We start from the raw sequence: 27,914 nt of genomic DNA, 5'->3' as shown, positions 1-27,914 counted from the left end.
AGAGGTAAGTTTTTTTCAACGTTTTTCATATGAAACGTGAGAGTCCGACTTTCCCACTCGATATGACATTGGTGCCAGCTTTGTGGACAGTGTTAGCAACACTGATTCTGCTTTTTTTCGATTTTTTGAGCCTTTGTGTGCGTACACATGTATATATTCAGTGTAAATAGGTTTAAAAGATGTTGATCAAATGTTGGACCGCAAAGAAATGTGCTTTTTTATCTCTGTAAATCATGAAAAACCGAGGAAGACAGTTATTTTTCCAAATTACAATTTCAGATTCCTGTACTTTATATAGCTTTATAAAAATAAATAGATAATAAATAGCATGCTAAATATAAATAAAACTTAAAGAAATTCACGAACCAAACAAGCCTTTAATTTATAACCATATTAGCTATTAATCAAACGATATGAACTCGAGCTAAGCTTGAGCATACATTCTAAAATGAGCCGAACTCAGTTTTATATCAACCTTGACGATAGCCGAACTTGAACCCTTTTAAAGAAGCCAAGTTCAAGCTCGATTCGTTTACACCCCCTATAGATCACTACAAATCACTGAATATATTGGATTTTCCCACCAAAGTTATTTGGTGGTGTGGTATAAGAGATAATATGAATTACTCTTCTTCATAATATACAATTAGGCTTATTCAAGATGCATTTATATATCTTATAAACACTTAATCATAAACTTACAACATAGTCCAAAACCATAGTCCCCAACAAGAATAAGCTATTAGATTCACCAACAAAATGCCAAGTGAAACAAATAATCAACTACTAGAAATGAGTGCCAAAAGTCTGTACCCAAAACTAAAAGGATACGCAATGGTGATGTCACATCTGATTCACCAACAACGATATCCTAAAAGATATGGGACGAAAAAGTAGCAAACAGCTCGAAAAGGAGCTCAAAGACATGGGTCATGAATAAACTGAAGATAGGAATACCACGTACCCACATACATTAATAACTGTAAGAACAAGACACATAACTAATGTATTTGCAAAATACTAATTTCAATTAGAGAGTAAGACAACTCACCAGATTATCAATATTAATGATCTAATATCGATTATATGGTTCCCCATATTCTTCATGTCTCTGGTGTTGAAAGGATTCATAGTTGTTATTCGACCTCAAAGCAGAATAGTTGTCAAGCTCTTGATACTCTACTCTTGCGTCCATTGGAGGTATATTGATACTATAAGGATTGGAGGGGGCATTACTGTAGTCATAATAACCGTTGTGTTTAGTAGGAATCTGTTGACGAGCTTGTTGTTGTCGTTTTCTAGTGTCTTGTTGAAGAAATTTCTCCCATTGCTTTGCATGCATTTCTCGCACAATAACCAATTTCCTCATGTAACTTTCTCTTAATTCCTTAACAGCCTGTTATACATGGAGTAAAAAAAGTCAACACATTCATCTTCCTCTAAGAGAATTCGCCTTGACTACACATAGGTGCGGTTCTAACATGGTAAAACAAAGCCTGGACCTCATGGTCGAAGAAAAGAGAACCGTGCTAAGAGCCTGGCAGGCCAATAGTTTTGATAAACTTTAACTTTTTATATCATTATGTAACTATTTATCACTAATCATTAATGACAATAATTTTAGACATGACTACAGAAACATAAAACGATTTGGTAAAAAGCATTACAACGGATACAAAGTTTTATGCAGAATTAACTTTTACCCCTATTAAAGACAACATGATGCAAATCTTGATCGCTACATATATTACACCAAAAGAACATTGAGCCTGTTTACTTTCCACTTAATGATTTGTTTCGGTACAGCTCTTGATTCAGTAAGGTGTCGTTTGTTTTTAGGTCTGCAGACCTTATTATGTCTTATGTCTGCGAACGCGCGCAGACGTTTTTACTGCACACTGTTTGTTTTTCTGAAGACATAAGATACCATAATGTCTTATTCTGTCTGCAATCTCGCAGACTTAGAAATGTGCTTCTAAGTCCTGCAGACAGGATTAAGTTATTTTGCACACATAAACCAAACAATCTTCAGTATTCAGCATACAGATCTTTCTTCTTTACAGACATGGTCCGCAGATCTTCAGACAAAAATATCTTAAAAAACAAACAACACCTAAGTAAAATTGTTGTTTCTTTGTCACTTAATCTGTCACTTAATCTGAAAATTGGTCGTTTGTAGGAGATATAGAATACCCCTCCCCAAACAGAGGCACTTAATACAAAATAAAAGTAAACAACCTCTAATATGGGCTTTAGAACCAGTTTGGGCTCCGCCTATTTGTATATACGGTAACAGAAAATGGGTACGTACCTCACGATGCCTGAGATTCTCTTCATCTTCTTCTTTATCTCGAACTTTTGCAATAACAATTGCATTCCTCTTATACTCCAAGTCAAGCTCTTCCAACGTCTGAGAGAAAACCTCATTCCTGTGCACAGTCCTATTCTCGATATGATTATCGTTTACGCTATATGAACCACTAGTGTACGAAGGGCGAGCAGGAGATTTCGAATGAGTTGATCGGCTACGTCCACCATCATTCCCATAAGCTTCACCAAACGAAGAGCTTATTAAGCACTTTGACTCAACATGATAACAGCTTTCATGAAGACCACAACGGTTCATTCAGACCCACCCACTCAGAATCCAACACATAATTCTTGAAGATGAGAAACTTACCTTGGGCTGCAGATCGATAACCAACAACCACAGTTATTACTTATTACATAACATTGAATCCACATAAAACACATTGTAACTGGAGATGGCAATTTGGGCGTGTTGGGGCAAGCTTGCGTACCTTATTAAATTTTGAAACAGATTTGTTCAAATTTGGTTGAACTGAAACTCTTTTTGCCCAAAAATCATTGGATTCTTTATAAATAAGTAAATAAATAGTATGATAAAAACAACAACCACGGATATATTTATTTTTTTATCAAAATAATATAGAGAAATTTACGCCTTAATGATCAGTTTCCTTCTAAAACAATGTTCATTATTTTTGACCCGTAAAGATAAATCATAACCCAAATTGACACGGTCATAAGTGACTCAATATTTCCCTCTGGTTTCAACTATAAAATCACTACAAACTACAGAAGGATCAGAATGAGTTTCCATATAAACAAAAACAAAAAAAATAATTAAATTTACCAGCTAACCTATGTTGTCCCTACCTTGTGGGGATCCCCTTGGACACTTATGAAATTCCTCACGCACATGTTCTTCAACAACTTTGTCTTGTCTGCCCGACCACTGATTATAACTTAAAGCGTTTCTTGGACTATGACTAGACCTTTGAGAATTAACAGGACTTCTCCCTTTTGGAGACTTTGACCGGTCAACTATCACATCAGATTCACCCTTTGTATCACCCTCATTCTTAATAGTATAAACAGCATCGACACCCTTGGACAATATCGGTCCATCCTTAGCAGTAACGATTATAAATTTCTCCTCCATTTTAATTTTACACCCAATATCCGTCTCAATTTTTTTAATAACCCTCTCAGTGAAAAGTGCTTTCACTTGAGGGTCTCTTGCAGGAACTCTTGTAAATAAACCTTGAGACTTGCGATTAGCCCCAAGAGTTGACGGACAACCCTATGATTACCAAATGACACATTGAACACCGAAAATAAATCATCTTTCAATTCAAACTACGTTTATAAGCCAAACACAAACAGGAGCAAAAATAAATATCAAAACGATATATATAGAGAGAGATCACAGTATAATAATGGCAAAGCTAATGATTTCGCCACCAACAGTCTTCTATTAATTCCAAATCATCGTAAACAATATTGACAGCTTTTAACAACCAATCAGACAACCCTAGAAATACAATGAAAAATGGTAGTAACGGTGAGAAAGGCGCTTGCTTATTACATACCTCAGGCAAGGCGCTTTAAAGAGGTGATCGCCTTTGTTGATTAAGCAACAGGCATTCAAGCGACAAGCTGATCGCCTTTTGTAGATTTAGGGTTTCTACTCACCTAACGGCTCTAATTATGCCTTAATATTATGCCTCTAATCTTTATATCTAGGTTAAATTGTGTGATATACATAACAATCATGATTGAAAAGATTAATTCGCCCGGGCAATCGCCTTTTTTCACCTCTCGCCTTAGGCGAATACATCGTCTATACCTTCACTTTTAACTACCTTGCATTGAAATCATGGTATCAAACAATCAATTACCTGAGTATAATGAGTAGATTCTCCACACAATTTACACGTCATTTCTTCTTCCTTCCTTTTTTTCCAGTTAATCTCAGTCGCTTTCGATTTCGCGTCCCAAAATTTAGCATCACGGCTAGTGAAATCAGTGGGTACAGCATTAGGATCCAGGGACTCATCTTCTTCATGTGAACCAGTACGAGACCTTTTGCTTGCTTTTGCAGTTTCAAATACAGCAGTAGTAGTAGTAGTAGTATTAGATCTTATAGGACCAGTGTACTCCTTGTAGAGTTCACTAAAATCATCATCTGAATCAGAACCAGAATCTTGTATATTAGACATTCTTAATTTTGTTAACGATATTCAATCCTATTCTGCAAGCATGTGATACAGAATCAGTAATCAGAGACTGTAAAAATTCACGATTCAGTGTCATATAAAGAAATTAAAACAGTAAATATTGATAATCGTATACAAATATCGTAATTAGGGATTAAACGTAAAGAACACATTCTCGCACATAAGAAACCGTAGTAATTTAAATTTTATATCTGGAAGTATATGAGTTTAAATGATATGTAATACAGATGAACATAGTAACAATGGTATTACGACAGTGGCTATTTACCGGCGACGGAAGGCAGAGCAAGACGAAGCAGTTAGGGCTTCTCGTTTATTAGCCTCTAGAAACTAAAAAAAAAAAAAAACCTTTTTGTGTGATTTTTGTTTCAAAACACGTGTATCGGCGGGTACATGTTAGCCATGTGTGACTTTATCAACTCATCCAGCGGTCCCCGATAGCTCACTGGAGCCTGGCGAAACACCATCACCCATTTCCCCACAGCATGCCAGGCCCGATAAACGAACATGCATTGTCATTGTTTCAATCTTCGCATGCGTGGGACAAAGGGATCATTTGGGCCCGGTAAGAATAGTTTTTGATCCAATTATTTGGAAAATCCTCACCTAGTAGGAATCGAACTCTCACCTCCCTAAGGCTTTGTTCCAGAGTTTGATTTTGGATGGAAATGAAATGAAATGAAAAGAAAATTTAAACATTTGGTAAAACTGAGTTTTGGTTTGAAGAGAAAGGAAAGGAAGTGAAGTGACGATTTAGTGCAATTTTCCTTCATATGCTTCCTTCCAAATTGGAAGGATTCAACTCCCCTCCCCTTCATTCCCTTTCATCTCATTTCATTTCCTCTCTTAAATAACTCTGGAACAGAGCTTAAGGAGAGTGAGTCATTCACCACTAGGCTATTGGCCGATTTTGAGTTGATGAATGATGATATAAGCTTATAAGCTGACCAGTTTAGACCCTTACACTATGATTTTATTACATATATAGTCATTGAAGTTTAAAGAGTTTAACATGTGCTCATTAATTCGAAAATCTCGAACAAAATGAAAATTATACCTGATCATTCGTTAATAAACGCAAGCTTGATTGCATATTATCTGTTCACGTTATTTACATTGTACCATTTATGTCTTTTGAGCTCACTGATCGAAATGACCAAATCGTTTAATGGAATGAAACACTTATTGTTAAGAATTTTTGAAGAATTATTAGCCAAAAAGATTCGTTATGGAGCAAATGGGTCAATTTGGTTAAGATTAAAGGAAGAAATATATGGGAGGTGAAAGCTGGATATGATGATAGTTGAGGGTGGAAACATTTGTTGAAGTTAAGAGATAAGATTAAATCTCATATTTTGAAAGTGTTTCTGATAGTAGAAATGATGAGTATGTATGGGTTACAAATGATTGAAAAAAAGTTGACTTTAAAAAGTTGACTTTACCACTCAACAGGTATGGAAAGATATCAGAAGTAATAGGAGTGTAGTTAAATGGCACCATGTAATATGCTATAAGTATTTTGACCCTAAACATGCTTTTATTTTGTGGTCGACTACTCTTAAAAGGTTAAATCCTCAAGACAGGATGCAGAGGTGGATGCCAAATCAGGTGTTCAAGTGGCTTTATGTGGTCAAGATAGAGATTCTATAAACCACATGTTCTATGACTATGTTTATAGCAGTGAAATTTGGAAGAATTTGAGGGCCAAAATGCTATTTAGAGGAATCCCAAATCAGTTGCATAGAATTATCTAGTGTTTAGCTCAATACCCATATACAAATAATGTGTGGAATGCCTTTCAAAAAAAAAAAAAAAAAAAAAAAAAAAAAAAAAAAAAAATATGTGTGGAACATTATTAATAGAATGGTGGTAGCTGCAAGTGTATACTTTATTTGGAAAGAAATGAATTTTAGGTTGTTCAAGCAAAGGAATAGATTGGTAGAGGAATTGAGTATGGTGATTCAAAAGTATTTGTGGGATTTAAGTTGGACTGATAATCGTTTTAGGTTGAATTGATGTTCTGGGCTTGTATGTTTTTGTTTTGAATTTTGTTGGTATACGCTCTATTTAGTGTTTTTGGATTTAGGGTATATCCGGCCCGTGTATTGCCTTTTGATAGTTTTAATGTATTCTTTTTATTTGCTAAAAAAAATAATAAATATTAGACAACTTCGTAATTTTCGTAGCTCTAAAAGCTCGTTCGGTGTTAAATCTCAATATTAAATTTAACACTGGATTTAACACTGAGGTCAAAATAGAGGAAATGGTTCAGTGTTAAATTTCAGTGTTAAATCATTATTTAATTATTAAATTTTAAATTTAATTATTTATTTTAATGAATATATATTTTATTTAATATATAATAAATATTATAAAACCATAAAATAAAAACTAAAATCCATTACATTAATTTAAAAATAATACAATAAAAAAACTAAATTAAAATTTATTGAAATAAAAAAAAACAAACAACTAGATTATCCGTCGTCTACTCCGATTCGGTGCCTTCGTCGTCATTCGCGCCCCGTCTACTCCGATTCGGTGCCTTCGTCGTCATCCGCGCCCGATCCCGATTGTAAATCCCTACGAGCATCGCGTCAAATTTGCTCCTTAAGGTCATAAATTAGTTCCATGTCGGCTTCGGTGGGAGCAATGTTTAAAATCCTTAAACGCATTTCAAGTTGCTTATCTTGATAATACTTCTTTTTAAGGTCGGTCGTTTTTTCAAAATTTTCCTTAACCGATACACATAGAGACTCACGAGATGAATGGGATGAAGGGTTGGAATCGGGCGACTTTTTCCTCGATTTTCTTGGCTTTCCTTTTGGACGTTTCAATTGATCGGGACCATACATTCCCGCATTCGGATTTTCATCAACACTTGCACTTACAACATCTTCGTTCAAATTAATTACGGGCTCACCAACATCTTCAATAACTACGGTCTCACGTCGTTTGTTTCTCGTACCGATAACAACGGGATCGGGATTTAGCCACTTTGACTTGTCTTTCAAAAAATTCCACGCTTGATAACTACAAAAACTTCTTTCCACCGTTCTCGTCGATATATTGTTGATCACACCACACACGAAAACCAAGGTCGTTATCCCCTCTTCGCCAATCTTTCTTCAAACGACTAACAATCCCATTATACTTTTGACATTCGCCATTCATTTTCGTCCACTTAGACGACAATGAATCCTTAGATCGAGCACATGGCGGATTTCGTCCGTTGTAGTCGTCCGTAACCAAAAATCAAAACGACGCACCTACAAAATTATATAACGAATTATAATATGAATATAATATATATAATACATATAGATATTTATATGTATATATTATATATATACATATATATATATATATATATATATATATATATATATATATATATATATATATATATATATATATATATATATATATAGTGGTAGGATCAAGAGGAAAGTAACCATTCGGGGGGAAGCAAAAACTTTTTTTTTTGTTTTTTGAAAAAACTTTGTTCACGAACATTATAGATGAGATGAAAATATGAACATTTAGTAGAGACACTTTGTGATAAATGTTTTTATTTTGGCGGGAAAACGCTCGAAGAAGTAATATATAACAATTATCGTGTTTTTCGAGCGTATTTTGAGATTTTAGCTATTGGGGTTTAGATATTAGGGTTTAGATATTAGGGTTTATAGGGTTTAAATATTAGGGTTTAGAAATTTAGGGTTTAGGGTTTAGATTTATGGTTTAGATTTAGGATTTAGATTGAGTTTTTAACACGAACGGTTTAGAGTTTAGGGTTTAGGGTTTAAGGTTTGGTGTTTTGGGTTTATGGAATAAACCCAAAACACCAAACCCTAAACCCTAAACTCTAAATCGGGCTAAATTTTACTTCACAAAACATGGAAAAAAAACGTTCATATTCTTCACGAACAATATTATCTTGAATGTTATTTTTTGTCGATCGTTTTCCCGCCTAAATAATAACATTCATCACGAAGTGTCTCTTCTAAATGTTCATATTTTCATGTGATCTTAATGCCGGGAAAAAAAAAATTCAAAAAAAACGGAAAAAAAAAAAAATTTGCTTCCCCCCGCTTCCCCCGATTGGTTACTTCCCCATTGATCCTGCCCCTATATATATATATATATATATATATATATATATATATATATATATATATATATATATATATATATATAATATACATATGCATGTTAACAGTATGTATATGTATATATTTATATATAAAGTATAAATATAATAAATATAATATATATTTATATAGTGGTAGGATCAAGAGGGAAGTAACCATTCGGGGGAAAGCGGGGGGAAGCAAAAACTTTTTTTTCTTCGTTTTTTGAAAAAACTTTGTTCACGAACATTATAGATGAGATGAAAATATAAACATTTAGCAGAGACACTTTGTGATAAATATTTTTATTTTGGAGGGAAAACGCTCGAAGAAGTAATATATAACAATTATCGTGTTTTTCGAGCGTATTTTGAGGTTTTAGCTATTGGGGTTTAGATATTATGTAGTGACCCGAACTTTTCTATGTTTATATATATTAATTGAGATTGATATTTACATGATTAAATGTTTCCAACATGTTAAGCAATCAAACTTGTTAAGACTTGATTAATTAAAATATGTTTCATATAGACAATTGACCACCCAAGTTGACCGGTGATTCACGAACGTTAAAACTTGTAAAAACTATACGATGACATATATATGGTTATATATATAGTTAACATGTTTTTATTATAAGTATGTATCTCATTAGGTATTTTAACAATGAGTTATATACATAAAAATGAGACTATTAATTTAAGAAACTCGAAAACGATATATATAACGATTATCGTTATAACAACGTCTTACTAGGTACATATGAATCATATTAAGATATTGATACACTTGGTTAATTATGTTAAATGATAAGTAAATATATTATTAAGTGTATTAATGTGATGACCCGAAAATTTTTGACTTATTTAAACCAATTCTCTATACGATTTATTATTTTAACACGTTAAACAAAGTCTGTTAGATTGAGTCTCAAAATTTTAGAACTGTTACATATATACAATTACCTTTGACTACTCTCGACGATTCATGAACAATTATATGTATGTATATATATATATGTACAAGTAAAAACGACTTTCCTACAGTAAAAATTACTTTGCTACAGTAAAACACAATTTGCTACAGTAAAACACTATTTGCTACAGTGAAACCGTATTTTGCTACAGTGCTACAGTGAAACCGTATTTGCTACAGTGATTTGCTACAGTAAAACACTATTTGCTACAGTAAAACACTATTTGCTACAGTAAAACACTATTTGCTACAGTAAACACTATTTGCTACAGTAAACACTATTTGATGTCGACGAACTAGCAAACAGAAACAGAAAAGGCGGCCATGCGATCGCATGGCAAAAAACACTGAAAACTCATGCGATCGCATGAGCTACAGTAAATCGAAAAGTAATATAAATACGCAGTTCGTTCGACGAATGTTTTTCACATTTCTCTTAATATTTATATTTATATTATAATTATAATTTTAAATTTAAGTTTAATAATAATAAGGTATATACGAGGGTGTTTTTAATTCGGGTTTCAAACCGCTTTAAGCTAAGGAAATATTAGGTATTATTCGGGGTATTGTTCTTGAATCCAAGGCCAACCATACAGTCATCTACCATCATTACGTCTACGCAATTTGCCTACAATATTGAATCGCAATATTGAACTGTGAGTTATAGTCTCCCTTTTTAAATACTTTAAATATTTTTGGGCTGAGAATACATGCAATTTATTTTAAACGCAATAAGACACAAGTACATACAAAATTCTACACTGAGTTAAACCGAAAATCCCTTAGCTTTGGTAACTAGTAGCTGCCAGTACATAGGATATGGACTGGTGGGCGCGAATAATTGTATATGGATCCATAGGGCTTGACATCCCCGTCCGAGCTAGAGCGCTAGCCTTTTAACGGACGTATGTTATTTGAGTTTAAGACACGTTGGTTTGCGTGTATTAAAACGAATGGGGTAATTATCACTATAGCGTTAAGTTTAGTTACCAGGGTGCTCTGTTACGTAGAATCTATTGATAAACTTTTGATGAAATCTTGTGGTCTATCTTTATATATGTTTATGACTCGAGCAATTAAACCTATAACTCACCAACATTCGTGTTGACTTTTTAGCATGTTTTATTCTCAGGTCCTTAGAATGCTTCCGCTGTGATGTGCTTGTTGCCTGCATGGAGTCTCTCATGCTTTGTACAAAGTTTATTGCATTCAAAATAAAACTGCGTTGTGTAATAAATAACTGGACTGTGATGTCAACCTGTAAATTAAAGACTTATGTATTTCGGGGTTTTGCTTATACCTAAGCACTCGCCCACATGTTTATAACTTTCTATGTTTAGAAAGTCACTTATTTTAATGAATGCAATATTTTATCAAAACGTATCATATAGAGGTCAAAACCTCACTGTGGAATCAATGATTAACGTGCCGCGTCAATAGCGATTTTGACGGGTCGTTACAATTAACAATGAAATACATATGTAAAAATAAGACTACTAACTTAATGATTTCGAAACGAGACATATATGTAACGATTATCGTTATAACGACATTTAACTGTATATACATCATACTAAGATATATTATATATCATAATATCATGATAATATAACAATTTAACATCTAATTTGTTATAATAAACAATGGGTTAACAACATTCAACAAGATCGTTAACCTAAAGGTTTCAAAACAACATTTACATGTAACGACTAACGATGACTTAACGACTCAGTTAAAATGTATATACATGTAGTGTTTTAATATGTATTCATACACTTTTTAAAGACTTCAATACACTTATCAAAATACTTCTACTTAACAAAAATGCTTACAATTACATCCTCGTTCAGTTTCATCAACAATTCTACTCGTATGCACCCGTATTCGTACTCGTACAATACACAGCTTTTAGATGTATGTACTATTGGTATATACACTCCAATGATCAGCTCTTAGCAGCCTATGTGAGTCACCTAACACATGTGGGAACCATCATTTGGCAACTAGCATGAAATATCTCATAAAATTACAAAAATATGAGTAATCATTCATGACTTATTTACATGAAAACAAAATTACATATCCTTTATATCTAATCCATACACCAACGACCAAAAACACCTACAAACACTTTCATTCTTCAATTTTCTTCATCTAATTGATCTCTCTCAAGTTCTATCTTCAAGTTCTAAGTGTTCTTCATAAATTCCAAAAGTTCTAGTTTCATAAAATCAAGAATACTTTCAAGTTTGCTAGCTCACTTCCAATCTTGTAAGGTGATCATCCAACCTCAAGAAATATTTGTTTCTTACAGTAGGTTATCATTCTAATACAAGGTAATAATCATATTCAAACTTTGGTTCAATTTCTATAACTATAACAATCTTATTTCAAGTGATGATCTTACTTGAACTTGTTTTCGTGTCATGATTATGCTTCAAGAACTTCGAGCCATCCAAGGATCCGTTGAAGCTAGATCCATTTTTATCTTTTCCAGTAGGTTTATCCAAGGAACTTAAGGTAGTAATGATGTTCATAGCATCATTCGATTCATACATATAAAGCTATCTTATTCGAAGGTTTAAACTTGTAATCACTAGAACATAGTTTAGTTAATTCTAAACTTGTTCGCAAACAAAAGTTAATCCTTCTAACTTGACTTTTAAAATCAACTAAATACATGTTCTATATCTATATGATATGCTAACTTAATGATTTAAAACCTGGAAACACGAAAAATACCGTAAAACCGGATTTACGCCGTCGTAGTAACACCGCGGGCTGTTTTGGGTTAGTTAATTAAAAACTATGATAAACTTTGATTTAAAAGTTGTTATTCTGGGAAAATGGTTTTTATTATGAACATGAAACTATATCCAAAAATTATGGTTAAACTCAAAGTGGAAGTATGTTTTCTAAAATGGTCATCTAGACGTCGTTCTTTCGACTGAAATGACTACCTTTACAAAAACGACTTGTAACTTATTTTTCCGACTATAAACCTATACTTTTTCTGTTTAGATTCATAAAATAGAGTTCAATATGAAACCATAGCAATTTGATTCACTCAAAACGGATTTAAAATGAAGAAGTTATGGGTAAAACAAGATTGGATAATTTTTCTCATTTTAGCTACGTGAAAATTGGTAACAAATCTATTTCAACCATAACTTAATCAACTTGTATTGTATATTATGTAATCTTGAGATACCATATACACGTATACAATGTTTCGACCTATCATGTCGACACATCTATATATATTTCGGAACAACCATAGACACTCTATATGTGAATGTTGGAGTTAGCTATACAGGGTTGAGGTTGATTCCAAAATATATATAGTTTGAGTTGTGATCAATACTGAGATATGTATACACTGGGTCGTGGATTGATTCAAGATAATATTTATCAATTTATTTCTGTACACCTAACTGCGGACAACTAGTTGTAGGTTACTAACGAGGACAGCTGACTTAATAAACTTAAAACATCAAAATATATTAAAAGTGTTGTAAATATATTTTGAACATGCTTTGATATATATGTATATATTGTTATAGGTTCGTGAATCAACCAGTGGCCAAGTCTTACTTCCCGACGAAGTAAAAATCTGTGAAAGTGAGTTATAGTCCCACTTTTAAAATCTAATATTTTTGGGATGAGAATACATGCAGGTTTTATAAATGATTTACAAAATAGACACAAGTACGTGAAACTACATTCTGTGGTTGAATTATCGAAATCGAATATGCCCCTTTTTATTAAGTCTGGTAATCTAAGAATTAGGGAACAGACACCCTAATTGACGCGAATCCTAAAGATAGATCTATCGGGCCCAACAAGCCCCATCCAAAGTACCGGATGCTTTAGTACTTCGAAATTTATATCATATCCGAAGGGTGTCCCGGAATGATGGGGATATTCTTATATATGCATCTTGTTAATGTCGGTTACCAGGTGTTCACCATATGAATGACTTTTATCTCTATGTATGGGATGTGTATTGAAATATGAAATCTTGTGGTCTATTATTATGATTTGATATATATAGGTTAAACCTATAACTCACCAACATTTTTGTTGACGTTTTAAGCATGTTTATTCTCAGGTGATTATTAAGTGCTTCCGCTGTCGCATACTTAAATAAGGATGAGATTTGGAGTCCATGTTTGTATGATATTGTGTAAAAACTGCATTCAAGAAACTTATTTTGTTGTAACATATTTGTATTGTAAACCATTATGTAATGGTCGTGTGTAAACAGGATATTTTAGATTATCATTATTTGATAATCTACGTAAAGCTTTTTAAACCTTTATTGATGAAATAAAGGTTATGGTTTGTTTTAAAATGAATGCAGTCTTTGAAAAACGTCTCATATAGAGGTCAAAATCTCGCAACGAAATCAATTAATATGGAACGTTTTTAATCAATAAGAACGGGACATTTCATATTAGGGTTTAGATATTAGGGTTTATAGGGTTTAGATATTAGGGTTTAGAAATTTAGGGTTTAGGGTTTAGATTTAGGGTTTAGATTTAGGATTTAGATTGAGTTTTTAACACGAACGGTTTAGAGTTTAGGGTTTAGGGTTTAGGGTTTAGGGTTTGGTGTTTTGGGTTTATTCCATAAACTCAAAACACCAAACCCTAAACCCTAAACCCTAAACCCTAAACTCTAAATCGGGCTAAATTTTACTTCACAAAACATGAAAAAAAAACGTTCATATTCTTCACGAACAATATTATCTTGAATGTTATTTTTGTCGATCGTTTTCCCGCCTAAATAATAACATTCATCACGAAGTGTCTCTTCTAAATGTTCATATTTTCGTGTGATCTTGATGCCGGAAAAAAAAATTCTAAAAAAAAAAACGATTTTTTTTTTGCTTCCCCCCGCTTCTCCCCGATTGGTTACTTCCCCATTGATCCTGCCCCTATTTATATATAAATATTTAACTCACAAAATATAAAATAAATATATACCGGTTTGGTCGTTTCCTTTGAGTGAATCTTCGGAAGTATGAACCCAAGCTTTCACCAAACGTAACTCATCTAGCTCAGACCACGGGTTCATCACGACTCCGGTACGTCTTGCCCTCGTTTTTTTTGGTCGGTTCTTCCTCAACCATCTTTTCCTTTCCTTTACCGCGAACACGTTGAGACGTTGGTGTTGGGACTTCGTCTTGAACCGATTGCGTGTTCGATTCAGTAAGTTGTTGACTACACTTCCAAGCCATAATTTGTTCCATGTCTTCGGGACTCATCAATGGGGTTTGTGGGACTTGAGTTTGTGGAACTCGTGTTTGATGAGCGTAATTTTGAAACGCGTTTGGTACGTTGTGAAAGGGTATAAACGGATTCCATTGACTAGAGTATGGGTTTAAGGGATCGTTTAGATTATTTGGATGGTTTGCGGGATAGTTCGGACCACCTCGGTTGGAAAAATTCGGATTAATTTGGTTGGGGAAGTTGGAATTTCCTTGATTGCTAGACATTTTTTTTTATTAAATTTTTGATTGTTTAGAAATGTAGAGAAAAAGAGTGAAAGATGTGTAATGATGAGAAATTATGAGTATTTATAGGATATAAAATAAATTAATAAAAAAAACAAAAAAAAAAGGAATTCGACCGTTCAACGGTCAAACCCCTCAAACGGATCAATTTCTCACTGTTGGCCAGGTAACGGTGACTACCGTTAATTGCATTTAACGCCGATTTAACAGCGGGGCGGAGTAGTGTTTGCCACTGTCCCCACAGTTAAATCATAGTAACGGTGAAAATCGAGCTCGACTCTTGGTCCTCTAACCTTTTCTCTTGTTAAATTCAAAGTGAACAGTAATTGACATTTTATCTTAGATTTTGGTAACGTGTTTTATTTTATTTATTGTAAAGTGACTAGTAACTACTACAATTTCATATATGTGTTAAATTTAATTACCCGTAACTCCATTTTGGTCTTATGGGGGCTGTTAAACCCATGTTGTAGAACCCTACACCCTCAAATCGATCAAAACACAACACCATAAAGATGATAATCAACCGCTGCCGGAACCGAATACCGTTCTCCAGCAATTTAACGCTACTCAAATCTTTCTCGACAACGGTAGAAGAGTCAAATATTACTGCCGAATTTATATCGCCGGCGCCGCCGAAACAAACGGCAAACGAAAAACGGTTATACAGACGGTTATCAGCGTTAGGTGCAACAGGAGGTACAGTAACAGAAACATTGAATGAGTATATAAGAGAAGGCAATTTTGTTAAAAAAGATGAATTAGAAAGATGTATTAGAGAACTTCGAAAGTACGGCAAGTATTATCACGCTCTTCAGGTACTATTTATTTATTTATTAATTCTTAATTTTAATTTCCTGTTGATTTTATAAGTTTCGTAGTGTTGATAATGTAACTGTTATTTTGATAGTCTAAGAAATTAGGTTAGATGTTATTGCACAATGTGGTTATGCACCTATGCCTAATTTTGTACTAGTTCTTATTTAATGGGGAAACCTTGATTTTGAATCAATATCGAGCCGAAAAAGCTTTGCATAATCTCCTACAAGTGTCTTAATTATGTGTATATGACCTCTTATAACTTGTATTTGGGTGATGTGGCACCGGTTTGATGACCTGGCAACTTATAGGGCTGCTAGTTTTGCGTAAGTACCGGTTCCTTAAGTTATTGATCGAATAGCAATAATTAATAAGTTTGATATGTATAGTAGCAAGTTTAAAGGTGGGATATGTACAACTGATTTTCGAGTAAAGTTATTTACATGTTTAAACGACCCTTATAAGTTTTCTTGGTCCTTGTTATAAGCGCTTTTTTTCAGTGTACGTTGGTAATCATAGCGTTGAAAACATTCGTAGTTTATAACTACATAGGGTAAAAAGTATAACCTTTCTCAAAGTTCAGATCTTAATAAGATATGAACCTGATACTTCTAAAGTGTATTGCTATTTAATGACCTTTTGTTATGTTTTTGGTAAATGGGATTGTACTTGGTAGCAAGGTTGTAAAAACCGCTATTCAGGGGTTAATCGGTCGGGACCTCTGAAGGATTAATGGGCAATTCAGGGATTAATCGGGGATTAATAATCTATTGTATTTTTTATACATTTAAATAACAAATTTCAAAATCATATATGCACATATAAAAGAAAACCATAAATGTGTAACATAATCTCATTGCATATATTGTTACTACAGATAATGGAATGGATGGATAAAAGGGATATCAACTTTTCAAACACGGATCTTGCAGTACGATTAGATTTAATATCAAAGGTTAAAGGAATACCTGCAGCCGAAAGTTTCTTCAATGGCCTATCTCCACACATGCAGAACCGAAATACTTACGGTGCTCTCTTAAACAGTTACTGCAAGTCAAAAATGGCCGAAAAAGCATTTGCCCTTTTTAAAGAAATTGAAGCTAAAAACTTTACAACTTCTTTGTCATTCAACAACATAATGACGTTATACATATCATTAGACCAGCCCGAAAAAGTACCTCCCTTAGTGGAAGAAATGAAGAAACGAAAAATCCATTTAAGTACTTTTACTTATAATATTTGGATGCAAAGCTTTTCGCTTTTAGGAGATATTGAAGGTGTCGAACGGGTTTTTGAGGAAATAACAAGGGACGAAAAGGAAACGTGTAATTGGACGACTTATAGTAACCTTGCGGGAGCTTATGTGAAGTACAATCTTCGTGAGAAAGCGGAATCTACTCTTAAATTGCTTGAAAACGAGATAAAACGTCCTTCACGAGAGCCGTACCATTTTCTTATTACTTTCTACTCCACGCTTAATAACCGAGACGAAGTTCATCGTGTGTGTAATGTGTTAAAATCTTCATTTGAGATAACTAGTAATGTAAGTTATAGAATAATACTACAAGCGCTTGCTAAAGTGAAAGATCTAGAAGGTGTGAAGAAATGTTTTGAAGAATGGGAATCGAATTGTACGTATTACGATACACGAGTGGCTAACGTGGTTATAGGCGGTTATTTGAAACATGATATGGTTGATGAAGCTGAGTTAGTTTTTCATGACGCTGTTAAGAAATCAAAAGGACCCTTTGTTCAAACATTGGCTTTGTTTATGAAACATTATATTGTGCATCAGCAAATGGATTTGGCTTTAAAATGTTTGGAAACGGCTGCTGCGCGAGAGGAAAGTGATTGGGTCCCACATGCTGACAGTATTGAGGCGTTTATGAAGCATTTTGAGCAAGAAAAAGATGTAGAAAACGCTGAAAAGCTATTCAAGTGTTTGAAGAGATTGAATTGTGTTGATGATAAGGTGTATGGTCTTTTGTTGCAGACGTACGTAGCTGCTGGTTTAACTACTAATTCTGATGTTCGCGAGAGAATCGAAAAGGTTGGCATTGTGGTTACACCCGAGCTTGAAAACATGATTAAAAAAGTTTGCTCTAATTAGTTAATAAGTTTTCAGTTTTCTTAATTTTGATGCGGATTAAAGTGAAAGCTGGATTTATTTTTATGTAACTGGTCTTGTAAGGTTGCGTATTTGTAAGTTAAAACATTGAATTTTTTTTTTTTTTTTTGGTAATACTTTTAACTTTTTCAGTCTTTTATAATACACTTTGTTCTTGATTCAGTTCTGATGATAACTTATAGCAGTAATTCATGTTTCTAGCCACTTAATCGTAGGTGTTTTCAGGGCCAGTTTCTTACCCGAACCCACTTAGTTCGGGCCTGGTTTCCTCTTCATTTTCAGTGCATGCTCCTTAGAGCATTCCCAACGGGCTCCGTGCTCGAGACTTCTTGACACAAGCCCTCGAGGGCGCCGATGGCATTCAAGCCGCCCTCGGCCGCCCTCAATTCTCTTTCTTCGATCCGTGCTCGATTAAATCATATGTATAACATTTCGAGGGCGGTTAAACTCGGTCCAATTCAAACAGAAACAGAAGTAGCCGTTGCTACCCAACGGCATTTTTATTTTTATTTTTATTTTTTTTTTTTTTTTGCTTTTTTTTTTTTTTAACACCACTATATAAACACCCAATATATTTTACCAAATAAACATACAAACACTCTTTTACTTCCAACTAAAACACTTATTCTTTCAACATTACTCATCTCAAACCTATTTCCAACTCAAAAAAATGCCTAAAAAATCATCCAAATCATCCAAGAAAAATCAAAATTTAACGTCCGAGCCGATCTACACACAACAAAGTAATGATTTTTTTCCAAACGTTACTTGAATCGCAAATGTATAACTCACCTTCCGGGTCGTCTTCTAACCCGAATCAAGGATTGGGGTTCGCATCTTATGCTTCACGTTCACCCGCTTTTGTTTCTACACCTCAATATTCCAACTACCGTCATCAACAACAATTTCCTAACATCCAACAATTTGTTCCTCAACAACAAGTCATCCAACAACATGTCATTCGACAACCTATTTTTCAAGATAATCAAATTCGAGTACCTACTCAAATTCCTTCCGAAAATGAATCCGAAGAAGAACAAATCGAAGAGGTTCAAGAAAATCAACTCGATGAATTTGAAGTTAGTCAAAACGAAGAACGTGTTGAAAGAAACCGTAAAGGAAAAGGAAAGAAAGTAATTTGCAAAAAAAGTCCGTGGTCGGACGACGAAAGTAGGCTTTTGGCAACGGTGTGGATGCAAGTTTCGGAAAATATGGTTGTGGGAACTAATCAAACAAAAGACTCATTTTGGGGGACGATCCAAAGAGTTTACAATGAGCAAGTTCGGGAACAACGTCGAATTGATCAAATTACGGGAAAACGGACCAAAATGTCCGAAGATGTCAAGTTATATATCGGAATTTACTCGAAGCTTGAAAATTTTTGGCAAAGTGGCCAAAACGAAGCCGATATCATGTCACATGCTCGACGTGCGTTTAAGGATCAAGTGGGTCGTAACTTCTTATACGAGGATGCGTGGAAAGTTCTCAAAGAATGTCCGAAATTTTTAACATACGAAGGAGTCGTGAACAAAAAAAATACTCCGATGGAGTTACCGAGTGATGGAGCCGCGAATGAAAGTGGTCCGAGTGGTGGAGCCGCGGTCCGAGTGGTGGAGCTGGGAATCAAAGTGCTCCGAATTTCCATGAAGAACCTTTACGTCTTCCGCCGGGTCGTGCAAGTTCCAAGACTCATAGGAGTTCGGGTTCATCCGATGCGGCCTCACGTTTGTCGTCCGAGGAAGCTGAAATGTCCCGTTCTTATTGATTAAAAACGTTCCATATTAATTGATTTCGTTGCGAGGTTTTGACCTCTATATGAGACGTTTTTCAAAGACTGCATTCATTTTTAAAACAAACCATAACCTTTATTTCATAAATAAAGGTTTAAAAAGCTTTACGTAGATGATCAAATAATGATAATCTAAAATATCCTGTTTACACACGACCATTACATAATGGTTTACAATACAAATATGTTACATCGAAATCAGTTTCTTGAATGCAGTTTTTACACAATATCATACAAACATGGACTCCAAATCTTGTCCTTATTTTAGTATGCAACAACGGAAGCTCTTAGTATTCACCTGAGAATAAACATGCTTTAAACGTCAACAAAAATGTTGGTGAGTTATAGGTTTAACCTATATATATCAAATCGTAACAATAGACCACAAGATTTCATATTTCAATACACATCCCATACATAGAGATAAAAATCATTCATAGGGTGAACACCTGGTAACCGACATTAACAAGATGCATATATATAAGAATATCCCCATCATTCCGGGACACCCTTCGGATATGATATAAATTTCGAAGAACTAAAGCATCCGGTACTTTGGATGGGGTTTGTTAGGCCCAATAGATCTATCTTTAGGATTCGCGTCAATTAGGGTGTCTGTTCCCTAATTCTTTGATTACCAGACTTAATAAAAAGGGGCATATTCGATTTCGATAATTCAACCATAGAATGTAGTTTCACGTACTTGTGTCTATTTTGTAAATCATTTATAAAACCTGCATGTATTCTCATCCCAAAAATATTAGATTTTAAAAGTGGGACTATAACTCACTTTCACAGATTTTTACTTCGTCGGGAGGTAAGTCTTGGCCACTGGTTGATTCACGAACCTATAACAATATATACATATATATCAAAGTATGTTCAAAATATATTTACAACACTTTTAATATATTTTGATATTTTAAGTTTATTAAGTCAGCTGTCCTCGTTAGTAACCTACAACTAGTTGTCCACAGTTAGATGTACAGAAATAAATCGATAAATATTATCTTGAATCAATCCACGAACCAGTGTATACGTATCTCAGTATTGATCACAACTCAAACTATATATATTTTGGAATCAACCTCAACCCTGTATAGCTAACTCCAACATTCACATATAGAGTGTCTATGGTTGTTCCGAAATATATATAGATGTGTCGACATGATAGGTCGAAACATTGTATACGTGTCTATGGTATCTCAAGATTACATAATATACAATACAAGTTGATTAAGTTATGGTTGGAATAGATTTGTTACCAATTTTCACGTAGCTAAAATGAGAAAAATTATCCAATCTTGTTTTACCCATAACTTCTTCATTTTAAATCCATTTTGAGTGAATCAAATTGCTATGGTTTCATATTGAACTCTATTTTATGAATCTAAACAGAAAAAGTATAGGTTTATAGTCGGAAAAATAAGTTACAAGTCGTTTTTATAAAGGTAGTCATTTCAGTCGAAAGAACGACGTCTAGATGACCATTTTAGAAAACATACTTCCACTTTGAGTTTAACCATAATTTTTGGATATAGTTTCATGTTCATAATAAAAATCATTTTCTCAGAATAACAACTTTTAAATCAAAGTTTATCATAGTTTTTAATTAACTAACCCAAAACAGCTCGCGGTGTTACTACGACGGCGTAAATCCGGTTTTACGGTGTTTTTCGTGTTTCCAGGTTTTAAATCATTAAGTTAGCATATCATATAGATATAGAACATGTGTTTAGTTGATTTTAAATGTGTTTAGTTGATTTTAAAAGTCAAGTTAGAAGGATTAACTTTTATTTGCGAACAAGTTTAGAATTAACTAAACTATGTTCTAGTGATTACAAGTTTAAACCTTCGAATAAGATAGCTTTATATGTATGAATCGAATGATGTTATGAACATCATTACTACCTCAAGTTCCTTGGATAAACCTACTGGAAATGAGAAAAATAGATCTAGCTTCAAAGGATCCTTGGATGGCTTGAAAGTTCTTGAAGCAGAATCATGACACGAAAACAATTTCAAGTAAGATTTCCACTCGAAATAAGATTGTTATAGTTATAGAAATTGAATTAAAGTTTGAATATGATTATTACCTTGTATTAGAAAGATAACCTACTGTAAGTAACAAAGGTTTCTTGATCTTGGATGATTACTTGAAATGGATTTAGAAAACTTGGAAGTAAACTTGCAATCTTGGAAGTATTCTTGATTTTATGAAACTAGAACTTTTGGAATTTATGAAGAACACTTAGAACTTGAAGATAGAACTTGAGAGAGATCAATTAGATGAAGAAAATTGAAGAATGAAAGTGTTTGTAGGTGTTTTTGATCGTTGGTGTATGGATTAGATATAAATGATATGTAATTTTATTTTCATGTAAATAAGTCATGAATGATTACTCATATTTTTGTAATTTTATGAGATATTTCATGCTAGTTGCCAAATGATGGTTCCCACATGTGTTAGGTGACTCACATGGGCTTCTAAGAGCTGATCATTGAAGTGTATATACCAATAGTACATACATCTAAAAGCTGTGTATTGTACGAGTACGAATACGGGTGCATACGAGTAGAATTGTTGATGAAACTGAACGAGGATGTAATTGTAAGCATTTTTGTTAAGTAGAAGTATTTTGATAAGTGTCTTGAAGTCTTTCAAAAGTGTATGAATACATATTAAAACACTACATGTATATACATTTTAACTGAGTCGTTAAGTCATCGTTAGTCGTTACATGTAAGTGTTGTTTTGAAACCTTTAGGTTAACGATCTTGTTAAGTGTTGTTAACCCAATGTTTATAATATCAAATGAGATTTTAAATTATTATATTATCATGATATTATGATGTATAAATATCTCTTAATATGATATATATACATTAAATGTCGTTACAACGATAATCGTTACATATATGTCTCGTTTCAAAATCATTAAGTTAGTAGTCTTGTTTTTACATATGTAGTTCATTGTTAATATACTTAATGATATGTTTACTTATCATAATATCATGTTAACTATATATATATCCATATATATGTCATCATATAGTTTTTACAAGTTTTAACGTTCGTGAATCACCGGTCAACTTGGGTGGTCAATTGTCTATATGAAACCTATTTCGATTAATCAAGTCTTAACACGTTTGATTGCTTAACATGTTGGAAACACTTAATCATGTAAATAACAATTTCATTTAATATATATATAAACATGGAAAAGTTCGGGTCACTACAGAAGCCAGCCAAACGTTAATCGAAACCGCAAATGCTACAAGGTTGACCATGGAAAAAATATACATTAAAACCGAGAGGCGTACCATGTTGGATAGTTTAACGTTTCTTACACAACCTTGTGCACCCGACATGACTCCCGAACAACACGCGTTGATGATGAGAGCCAAAAATAAGATCCAAAAATTTTATCAAAACGCGTTTCAATCCGACGACGAAGACGACGAGTAGTGTTTTATTTGTTTAATTATATGTTCTTGTATTGTATTTTAATTTGTCTTTTTAATTTCAAAAAAATGTAACCGTAACTTTTTAATATAATAAAATGTGTTGTTCAAAAAAATAAAATTGACAAAAAAATAATATTAATAATAATAATAATAGTAATAAATATTAATAAAAAAATGTGGGGCCATGTGATGGGGATGAATGATGTCATGGTTGGTAGTGGTGTGTGATGGAGAGGAAGTGAAAAATAAATGGAGAGAAAAAGCTGATGTGGCGGTGTGTCCTGGGGAGGAAGTACGTCATGATTGGGAGTGGTCTTACCTGAACGCACCGTTCTTGTCACCTGGCCTGGCCCAGGCTCAGTTTTTTCTGGGTTTTCGATCATGATGTTGCATTGGCCATCGAGGCCCGAATTAAGCAAAGCCAGAGTAATGCCCAATTAGCAATGGATGAGGCTAAGAAGCTTCTTAAAAGTTAAAATAATAATACCTATAAGCATATAAGCCATGTTATACACAAATGTATGTATTGTATAACGATTAATTATTAATTTTAGAGTGATGCTTATTTAATTACCGTGTTTTTGAAGTGCTAATAAATAATAATGATAGTACCAAATCCGGAATACGGATACGATACGAGTGCAAGTCACAATCACGTTAACGATGGGCGATTTGTATCCTCGAACTCTTCCGAATAACTATGATTACCAGATCCAAATACTTGTCTTGAATCCAGTCAAGGTCAAACGTGGTCAATCACTTAGAGAGAGAAAGCTCTCTCCTGTAGAGAGAGAAAGATCCGCTCTAACAAAATGATGTCCTCTGCTAATTAATGGAATCCAAGTGACCTATTTATAGACAAAAAAGTCAAAGGTTCTCTTCAGAAAAAGACACGCATCATGCTCTGATTGGTAAGTCAACCCTTATATTTCGGAACTTTGACCAGCCAACCACAAAAATCAGAACATGACTTTTAACCTCATCGCTTCTCGCTCTTCATAACCTCTATTCGCTGAAATTTACATTTTTATGGTCTTTATGTTTTTGTTCATGTTTATGGTGATCGATTCTTCATTTGAATGTACTTTTCTATTAAATTCCTATACGCTAGCCGAATAGCGTACCATTAAATAAGAACCCTAATACTAAGATTTAGAAAAAGTCTAAATAGGCCATAATCAATACAATTCACGCTACAAAGGCGATTGAGAAAAAGAAAAGGTTACTCATACTGAAGTAGATATTTGTGTGTATGACAACAAAAATTTCCTAGTCGAAGAATCCATTTGACATCAACATATTGTGATATATTTTGACTAATATCTTTCTCTATTCTAAAAATTGACGTTAAGAGAAAATATTAGTCATAAAAAAACTCAAATATTTTATGAATAATGATAGATAACCAGCCAGCCACCCAGGCCCAACCCAAATCACCATCATTATCATATTTGGGTTTAACATTTCTACACGCAAAACCCAAATAAAAATCTCCCTCATTTTATTTTATCTTCATTACCATTTTCATTTCACTCACTCATTCACCCACACTCCGTCCTACTCGCCGTTGATAATCGGATAAACCACCGTCTTCCGCCACCGGACCACCACAATTTACCACCTCCGTAAACCCAATGGCTCAATCGTGCGTTCCGTCACTCAGATTTAATTCGCTCGTTTTCTCTTCTACCAAAAACCCTAGCTCCATTTCCGAACACACCTTCACCCCCCTTCGTTCCAGGTATGAATTTTTTTGAAGATTTTAATCAGATGTTCCATTAATTATGTTTAGTTGCATATAAATTATGCTTTTTGATTAATTGGTAGTGAAAATAACACCAACAGATAGTAAACTTATAGATAATTTCATTTTTTGTTTGAGCTTACTCAGCAAATCGAGCTTACGAGCTTTAGTAAGTCATACTACTAAATATTCGAGAAGTTTAATAGCAGATGAAGTCTGAGGTTGTTGACATTTGTAGAATATTAATAAAAAAATCCTATAAATTATGCTAATCCAAATTTCCTCCTAAGGTAAAGAGTTTTCAAAAAAGAATTTTGAGGTATTGAGTATGCAATAGACAGTAGGTCACATTAAGAATTCACACCTTTATATGCAATTATGCAGCTATGCACAGATGGATCATGAAGGTATCATTGATTAATTAATACTCGTAGTTAATACTAAAAGGAAACTGAGGAAATTTAGGGTATGTCGATTGCCTGTTTTGAAAGAAGGGTATGGGATTGGGTATGATATGAGGTGTTTGGTGAATAGGTTTGATTTTGAAAGTTGTGCATCCCTGCAAAAAACTTTATAGAATTAAAGTTAGTATTTTTGATTGCAGGAAAATAAGCAAATTGAGAGGTAATCAGAAAACTGTAGGGACTACTGCTTCTATAAAAGCCGTCTATTCGAGTGATTATTCAACACTTGACAAGACTTCAAGGCAGGGATTATGGTCTATTAGGTAACGTTTCTTACATTTATATTGTTTTTTATTTATTTTTTTGTTAAGTATTTATAGGTTTTGTGACTTGTGAATAATTTTTCAATGTATAGGGAGGATGTGCAAGTTCCATCATCACCGTACTTTCCGACGTATGCACAAGGTCAAGGACCGCCTCCCATGATGCAAGAACGGTTTCAGAGTGTTATCAGTCAGCTTTTTCAATATGTAAGTTCATGTGTCATATAAGGCCTTATATGTCACTTTACAGTATTACTAACTGATTGTGCTTATAGAGAATAATACGTTGTGGTGGAGCGGTTGATGATGACATGGCAAACATTATAGTTGCTCAGCTTTTATATCTAGATGCTGTTGATCCTACCAAGGTTTGGTCAGCTCTATTTTTTATTTTAATTGTAATTTATTTTTTAAATGGTGATGTGGATGTAACTTGTATTGGATATTATTGACAGGATATTGTGATGTATGTGAACTCTCCCGGTGGTTCGGTCACTGCTGGTATTATGCTTTTTGGTGCATTTGGCTTTTTGTTTGTGTCTGTTAAAAAAAATAAAAAATTCTTATAGACGATTATTGAAAACTCACTTTCTTGTTTGGGTGTTTTGCTCTTTTAGGTATGGCTATATTCGACACCATGAAGCATATTCGACCTGATGTTTCCACCGTATGCGTTGGACTTGCTGCTAGGTAATATTATTATTTATGCACGTTTAATACTCCATATTTCAAATTGTTTATCTAATATTTGTTGATAAATATATGCTTTTACTTGTTTATTTGACAGTATGGGTGCCTTCCTGCTTGGTGCTGGCACAAAAGGTAATTATATTACTTTGACTCTACTTACCTAATGATTTATAACTTATGTCATCGCTTACTAAGGTGCTGGTTGTTTATAAAATGCTTTTTTCTGAAGATCTGTAAACCACATCTGTAAAGAAGATGTGGTCTGGACATCTGTACGTTAAACATCAAAGACTATTTGTTTTTGTGTTTGAGATACATATTTCTAAGTCAACAACAAATGACATTTTATCTTATGTTTTCCAAAAAACAAACTGTGTGCAGTAAAAGCATTTGCGGGCGCGCAAACATAAGACCTAATAAGGTCTGCACAGTGAAAAACAAACAACACCTATATATTATGGTCATGTTATCTAAATTTATTGTAGGAAAGAGATTCAGTCTTCCAAATTCAAGGATAATGATTCATCAACCTCTTGGTGGAGCTCAAGGTGGTCAAACTGATTTAGATATTCAGGTATGTTCTGTTTTTGCCAATTTTGAGTTGCCATCATTGATATGTTTTATGGCTATTAATTACTACTCGTATTATGCTGTTGTTGCAGGCTAATGAAATGTTGCATCATAAAGCAAACTTGAATGGATATTTGGCATACCACACTGGTCAAAGTCTTGACCGAATCAACCAAGACACTGATCGTGATTATTTCATGAGCGCCAAAGAAGCTAAAGAATATGGACTTATCGACGGTGTTATAATGAATCCTCTTAAAGCTCTCCAACCGCTACCAGTCGCCTAGTAAGCATCAACTATCATTTTTATCTTTGTAATCCAACCTTATAGTTTTCGACATTAAAGGTGTGCTATCATGATTGTTATATGCCAAGTTGAATTCAATGCCGAATTATGTGCATCACATGATACATCTTTTTGATCATTTGTTCCAGTAGAATGTATTCTATGTACACTTTAAAAAGGTAATGTAATATTTTTCTTGGAGCAGTCTTTTTAAAGTATAGTCTTGTTTTCTCTTCAGGATTCAATATACATCTTACTATTAACCAATAATATTCGCATTCTTTGTTGAACCAGTAATTTAGGCTAATAACTGATTGTTGTTGGACGTACTTGGTTTTGATTCGGCCTTTGTTGTGATGTTAATTTTAGAATCACCATCAATAAGCTGGTGCATCATTCCTCAATAAACAGACTTGTAGCTCGATAAGAGTAAGAAGTTTGCTATAGAAACTGAACATTAACTTTTTAATGTTGAAAGTGTATTAGGATAGATCATCATGTAGGTTGTTCATATCAGCAG

General features: G+C 33.8%; 3 protein-coding genes across 3 annotated transcripts; 2 read left to right on the top strand and 1 right to left on the bottom strand.

Moving 5' to 3' along the window:
* Positions 1-740: 740 nt before the first annotated feature.
* Positions 741-4,869, bottom strand: LOC139872740 (uncharacterized). The gene is made up of 5 exons (XM_071860662.1): positions 4,813-4,869; positions 4,206-4,558; positions 3,181-3,607; positions 2,312-2,550; positions 741-1,396 (listed from the first exon to the last, which is right to left on the bottom strand). The coding sequence occupies exons 2-5, from the start codon at positions 4,524-4,526 to the stop codon at positions 1,073-1,075; spliced, it is 1,311 nt and encodes a 436-aa protein (XP_071716763.1). The 5' UTR covers positions 4,527-4,558; positions 4,813-4,869; the 3' UTR covers positions 741-1,072.
* Positions 4,870-15,610: 10,741 nt separating this feature from the next.
* On the top strand, positions 15,611-18,283 carry LOC139872961 (pentatricopeptide repeat-containing protein At4g01990, mitochondrial-like). The gene is made up of 2 exons (XM_071860893.1): positions 15,611-15,991; positions 16,870-18,283. The coding sequence occupies exons 1-2, from the start codon at positions 15,689-15,691 to the stop codon at positions 18,100-18,102; spliced, it is 1,536 nt and encodes a 511-aa protein (XP_071716994.1). The 5' UTR covers positions 15,611-15,688; the 3' UTR covers positions 18,103-18,283.
* A 6,563-nt stretch (positions 18,284-24,846) lies between these two features.
* Positions 24,847-27,612, top strand: LOC139872009 (ATP-dependent Clp protease proteolytic subunit 5, chloroplastic-like). Its single transcript, XM_071859794.1, has 9 exons — positions 24,847-25,118; positions 25,726-25,848; positions 25,941-26,055; positions 26,124-26,216; positions 26,304-26,349; positions 26,466-26,538; positions 26,636-26,670; positions 27,024-27,112; positions 27,201-27,612. Exons 1-9 carry the CDS (start codon positions 25,012-25,014, stop codon positions 27,393-27,395), a joined length of 876 nt encoding a protein of 291 aa, XP_071715895.1. The 5' UTR covers positions 24,847-25,011; the 3' UTR covers positions 27,396-27,612.
* The last annotated feature ends 302 nt before the right edge of the window (positions 27,613-27,914 follow it).

This window comes from Rutidosis leptorrhynchoides, chromosome 10 (assembly GCF_046630445.1).
Source record: "Rutidosis leptorrhynchoides isolate AG116_Rl617_1_P2 chromosome 10, CSIRO_AGI_Rlap_v1, whole genome shotgun sequence".
In the NCBI taxonomy this organism is placed as follows: Eukaryota; Viridiplantae; Streptophyta; class Magnoliopsida; order Asterales; family Asteraceae; genus Rutidosis; species Rutidosis leptorrhynchoides.
Note: the sequence above shows the minus strand (reverse complement) of the source record. Positions and strands in the feature narration are given on the sequence as shown.

What these genes read in the sequence shown, in the direction of transcription:
- LOC139872740 (XM_071860662.1), bottom strand. Translation starts at nt 4,526, where the DNA reads ATGTCTAATATACAAGATTCTGGTTCTGATTCAGATGATGATTTTAGT. An exon ending in AATCTACTCATTATACTCAG is followed by an intron (nt 3,608 to 4,205) that starts GTAATTGATTGT and finishes TGGTAATCATAG; the next exon opens with GGTTGTCCGTCAACTCTTGG. An exon ending in AGAATCTCAGGCATCGTGAG is followed by an intron (nt 1,397 to 2,311) that starts GTACGTACCCAT and finishes CATGTATAACAG; the next exon opens with GCTGTTAAGGAATTAAGAGA.
- LOC139872961 (XM_071860893.1), top strand. Translation starts at nt 15,689, where the DNA reads ATGATAATCAACCGCTGCCGGAACCGAATACCGTTCTCCAGCAATTTA. An exon ending in AGTATTATCACGCTCTTCAG is followed by an intron (nt 15,992 to 16,869) that starts GTACTATTTATT and finishes TTGTTACTACAG; the next exon opens with ATAATGGAATGGATGGATAA.
- LOC139872009 (XM_071859794.1), top strand. Translation starts at nt 25,012, where the DNA reads ATGGCTCAATCGTGCGTTCCGTCACTCAGATTTAATTCGCTCGTTTTC. An exon ending in CGGTGGTTCGGTCACTGCTG is followed by an intron (nt 26,350 to 26,465) that starts GTATTATGCTTT and finishes TTGCTCTTTTAG; the next exon opens with GTATGGCTATATTCGACACC. An exon ending in TGCGTTGGACTTGCTGCTAG is followed by an intron (nt 26,539 to 26,635) that starts GTAATATTATTA and finishes TTTATTTGACAG; the next exon opens with TATGGGTGCCTTCCTGCTTG.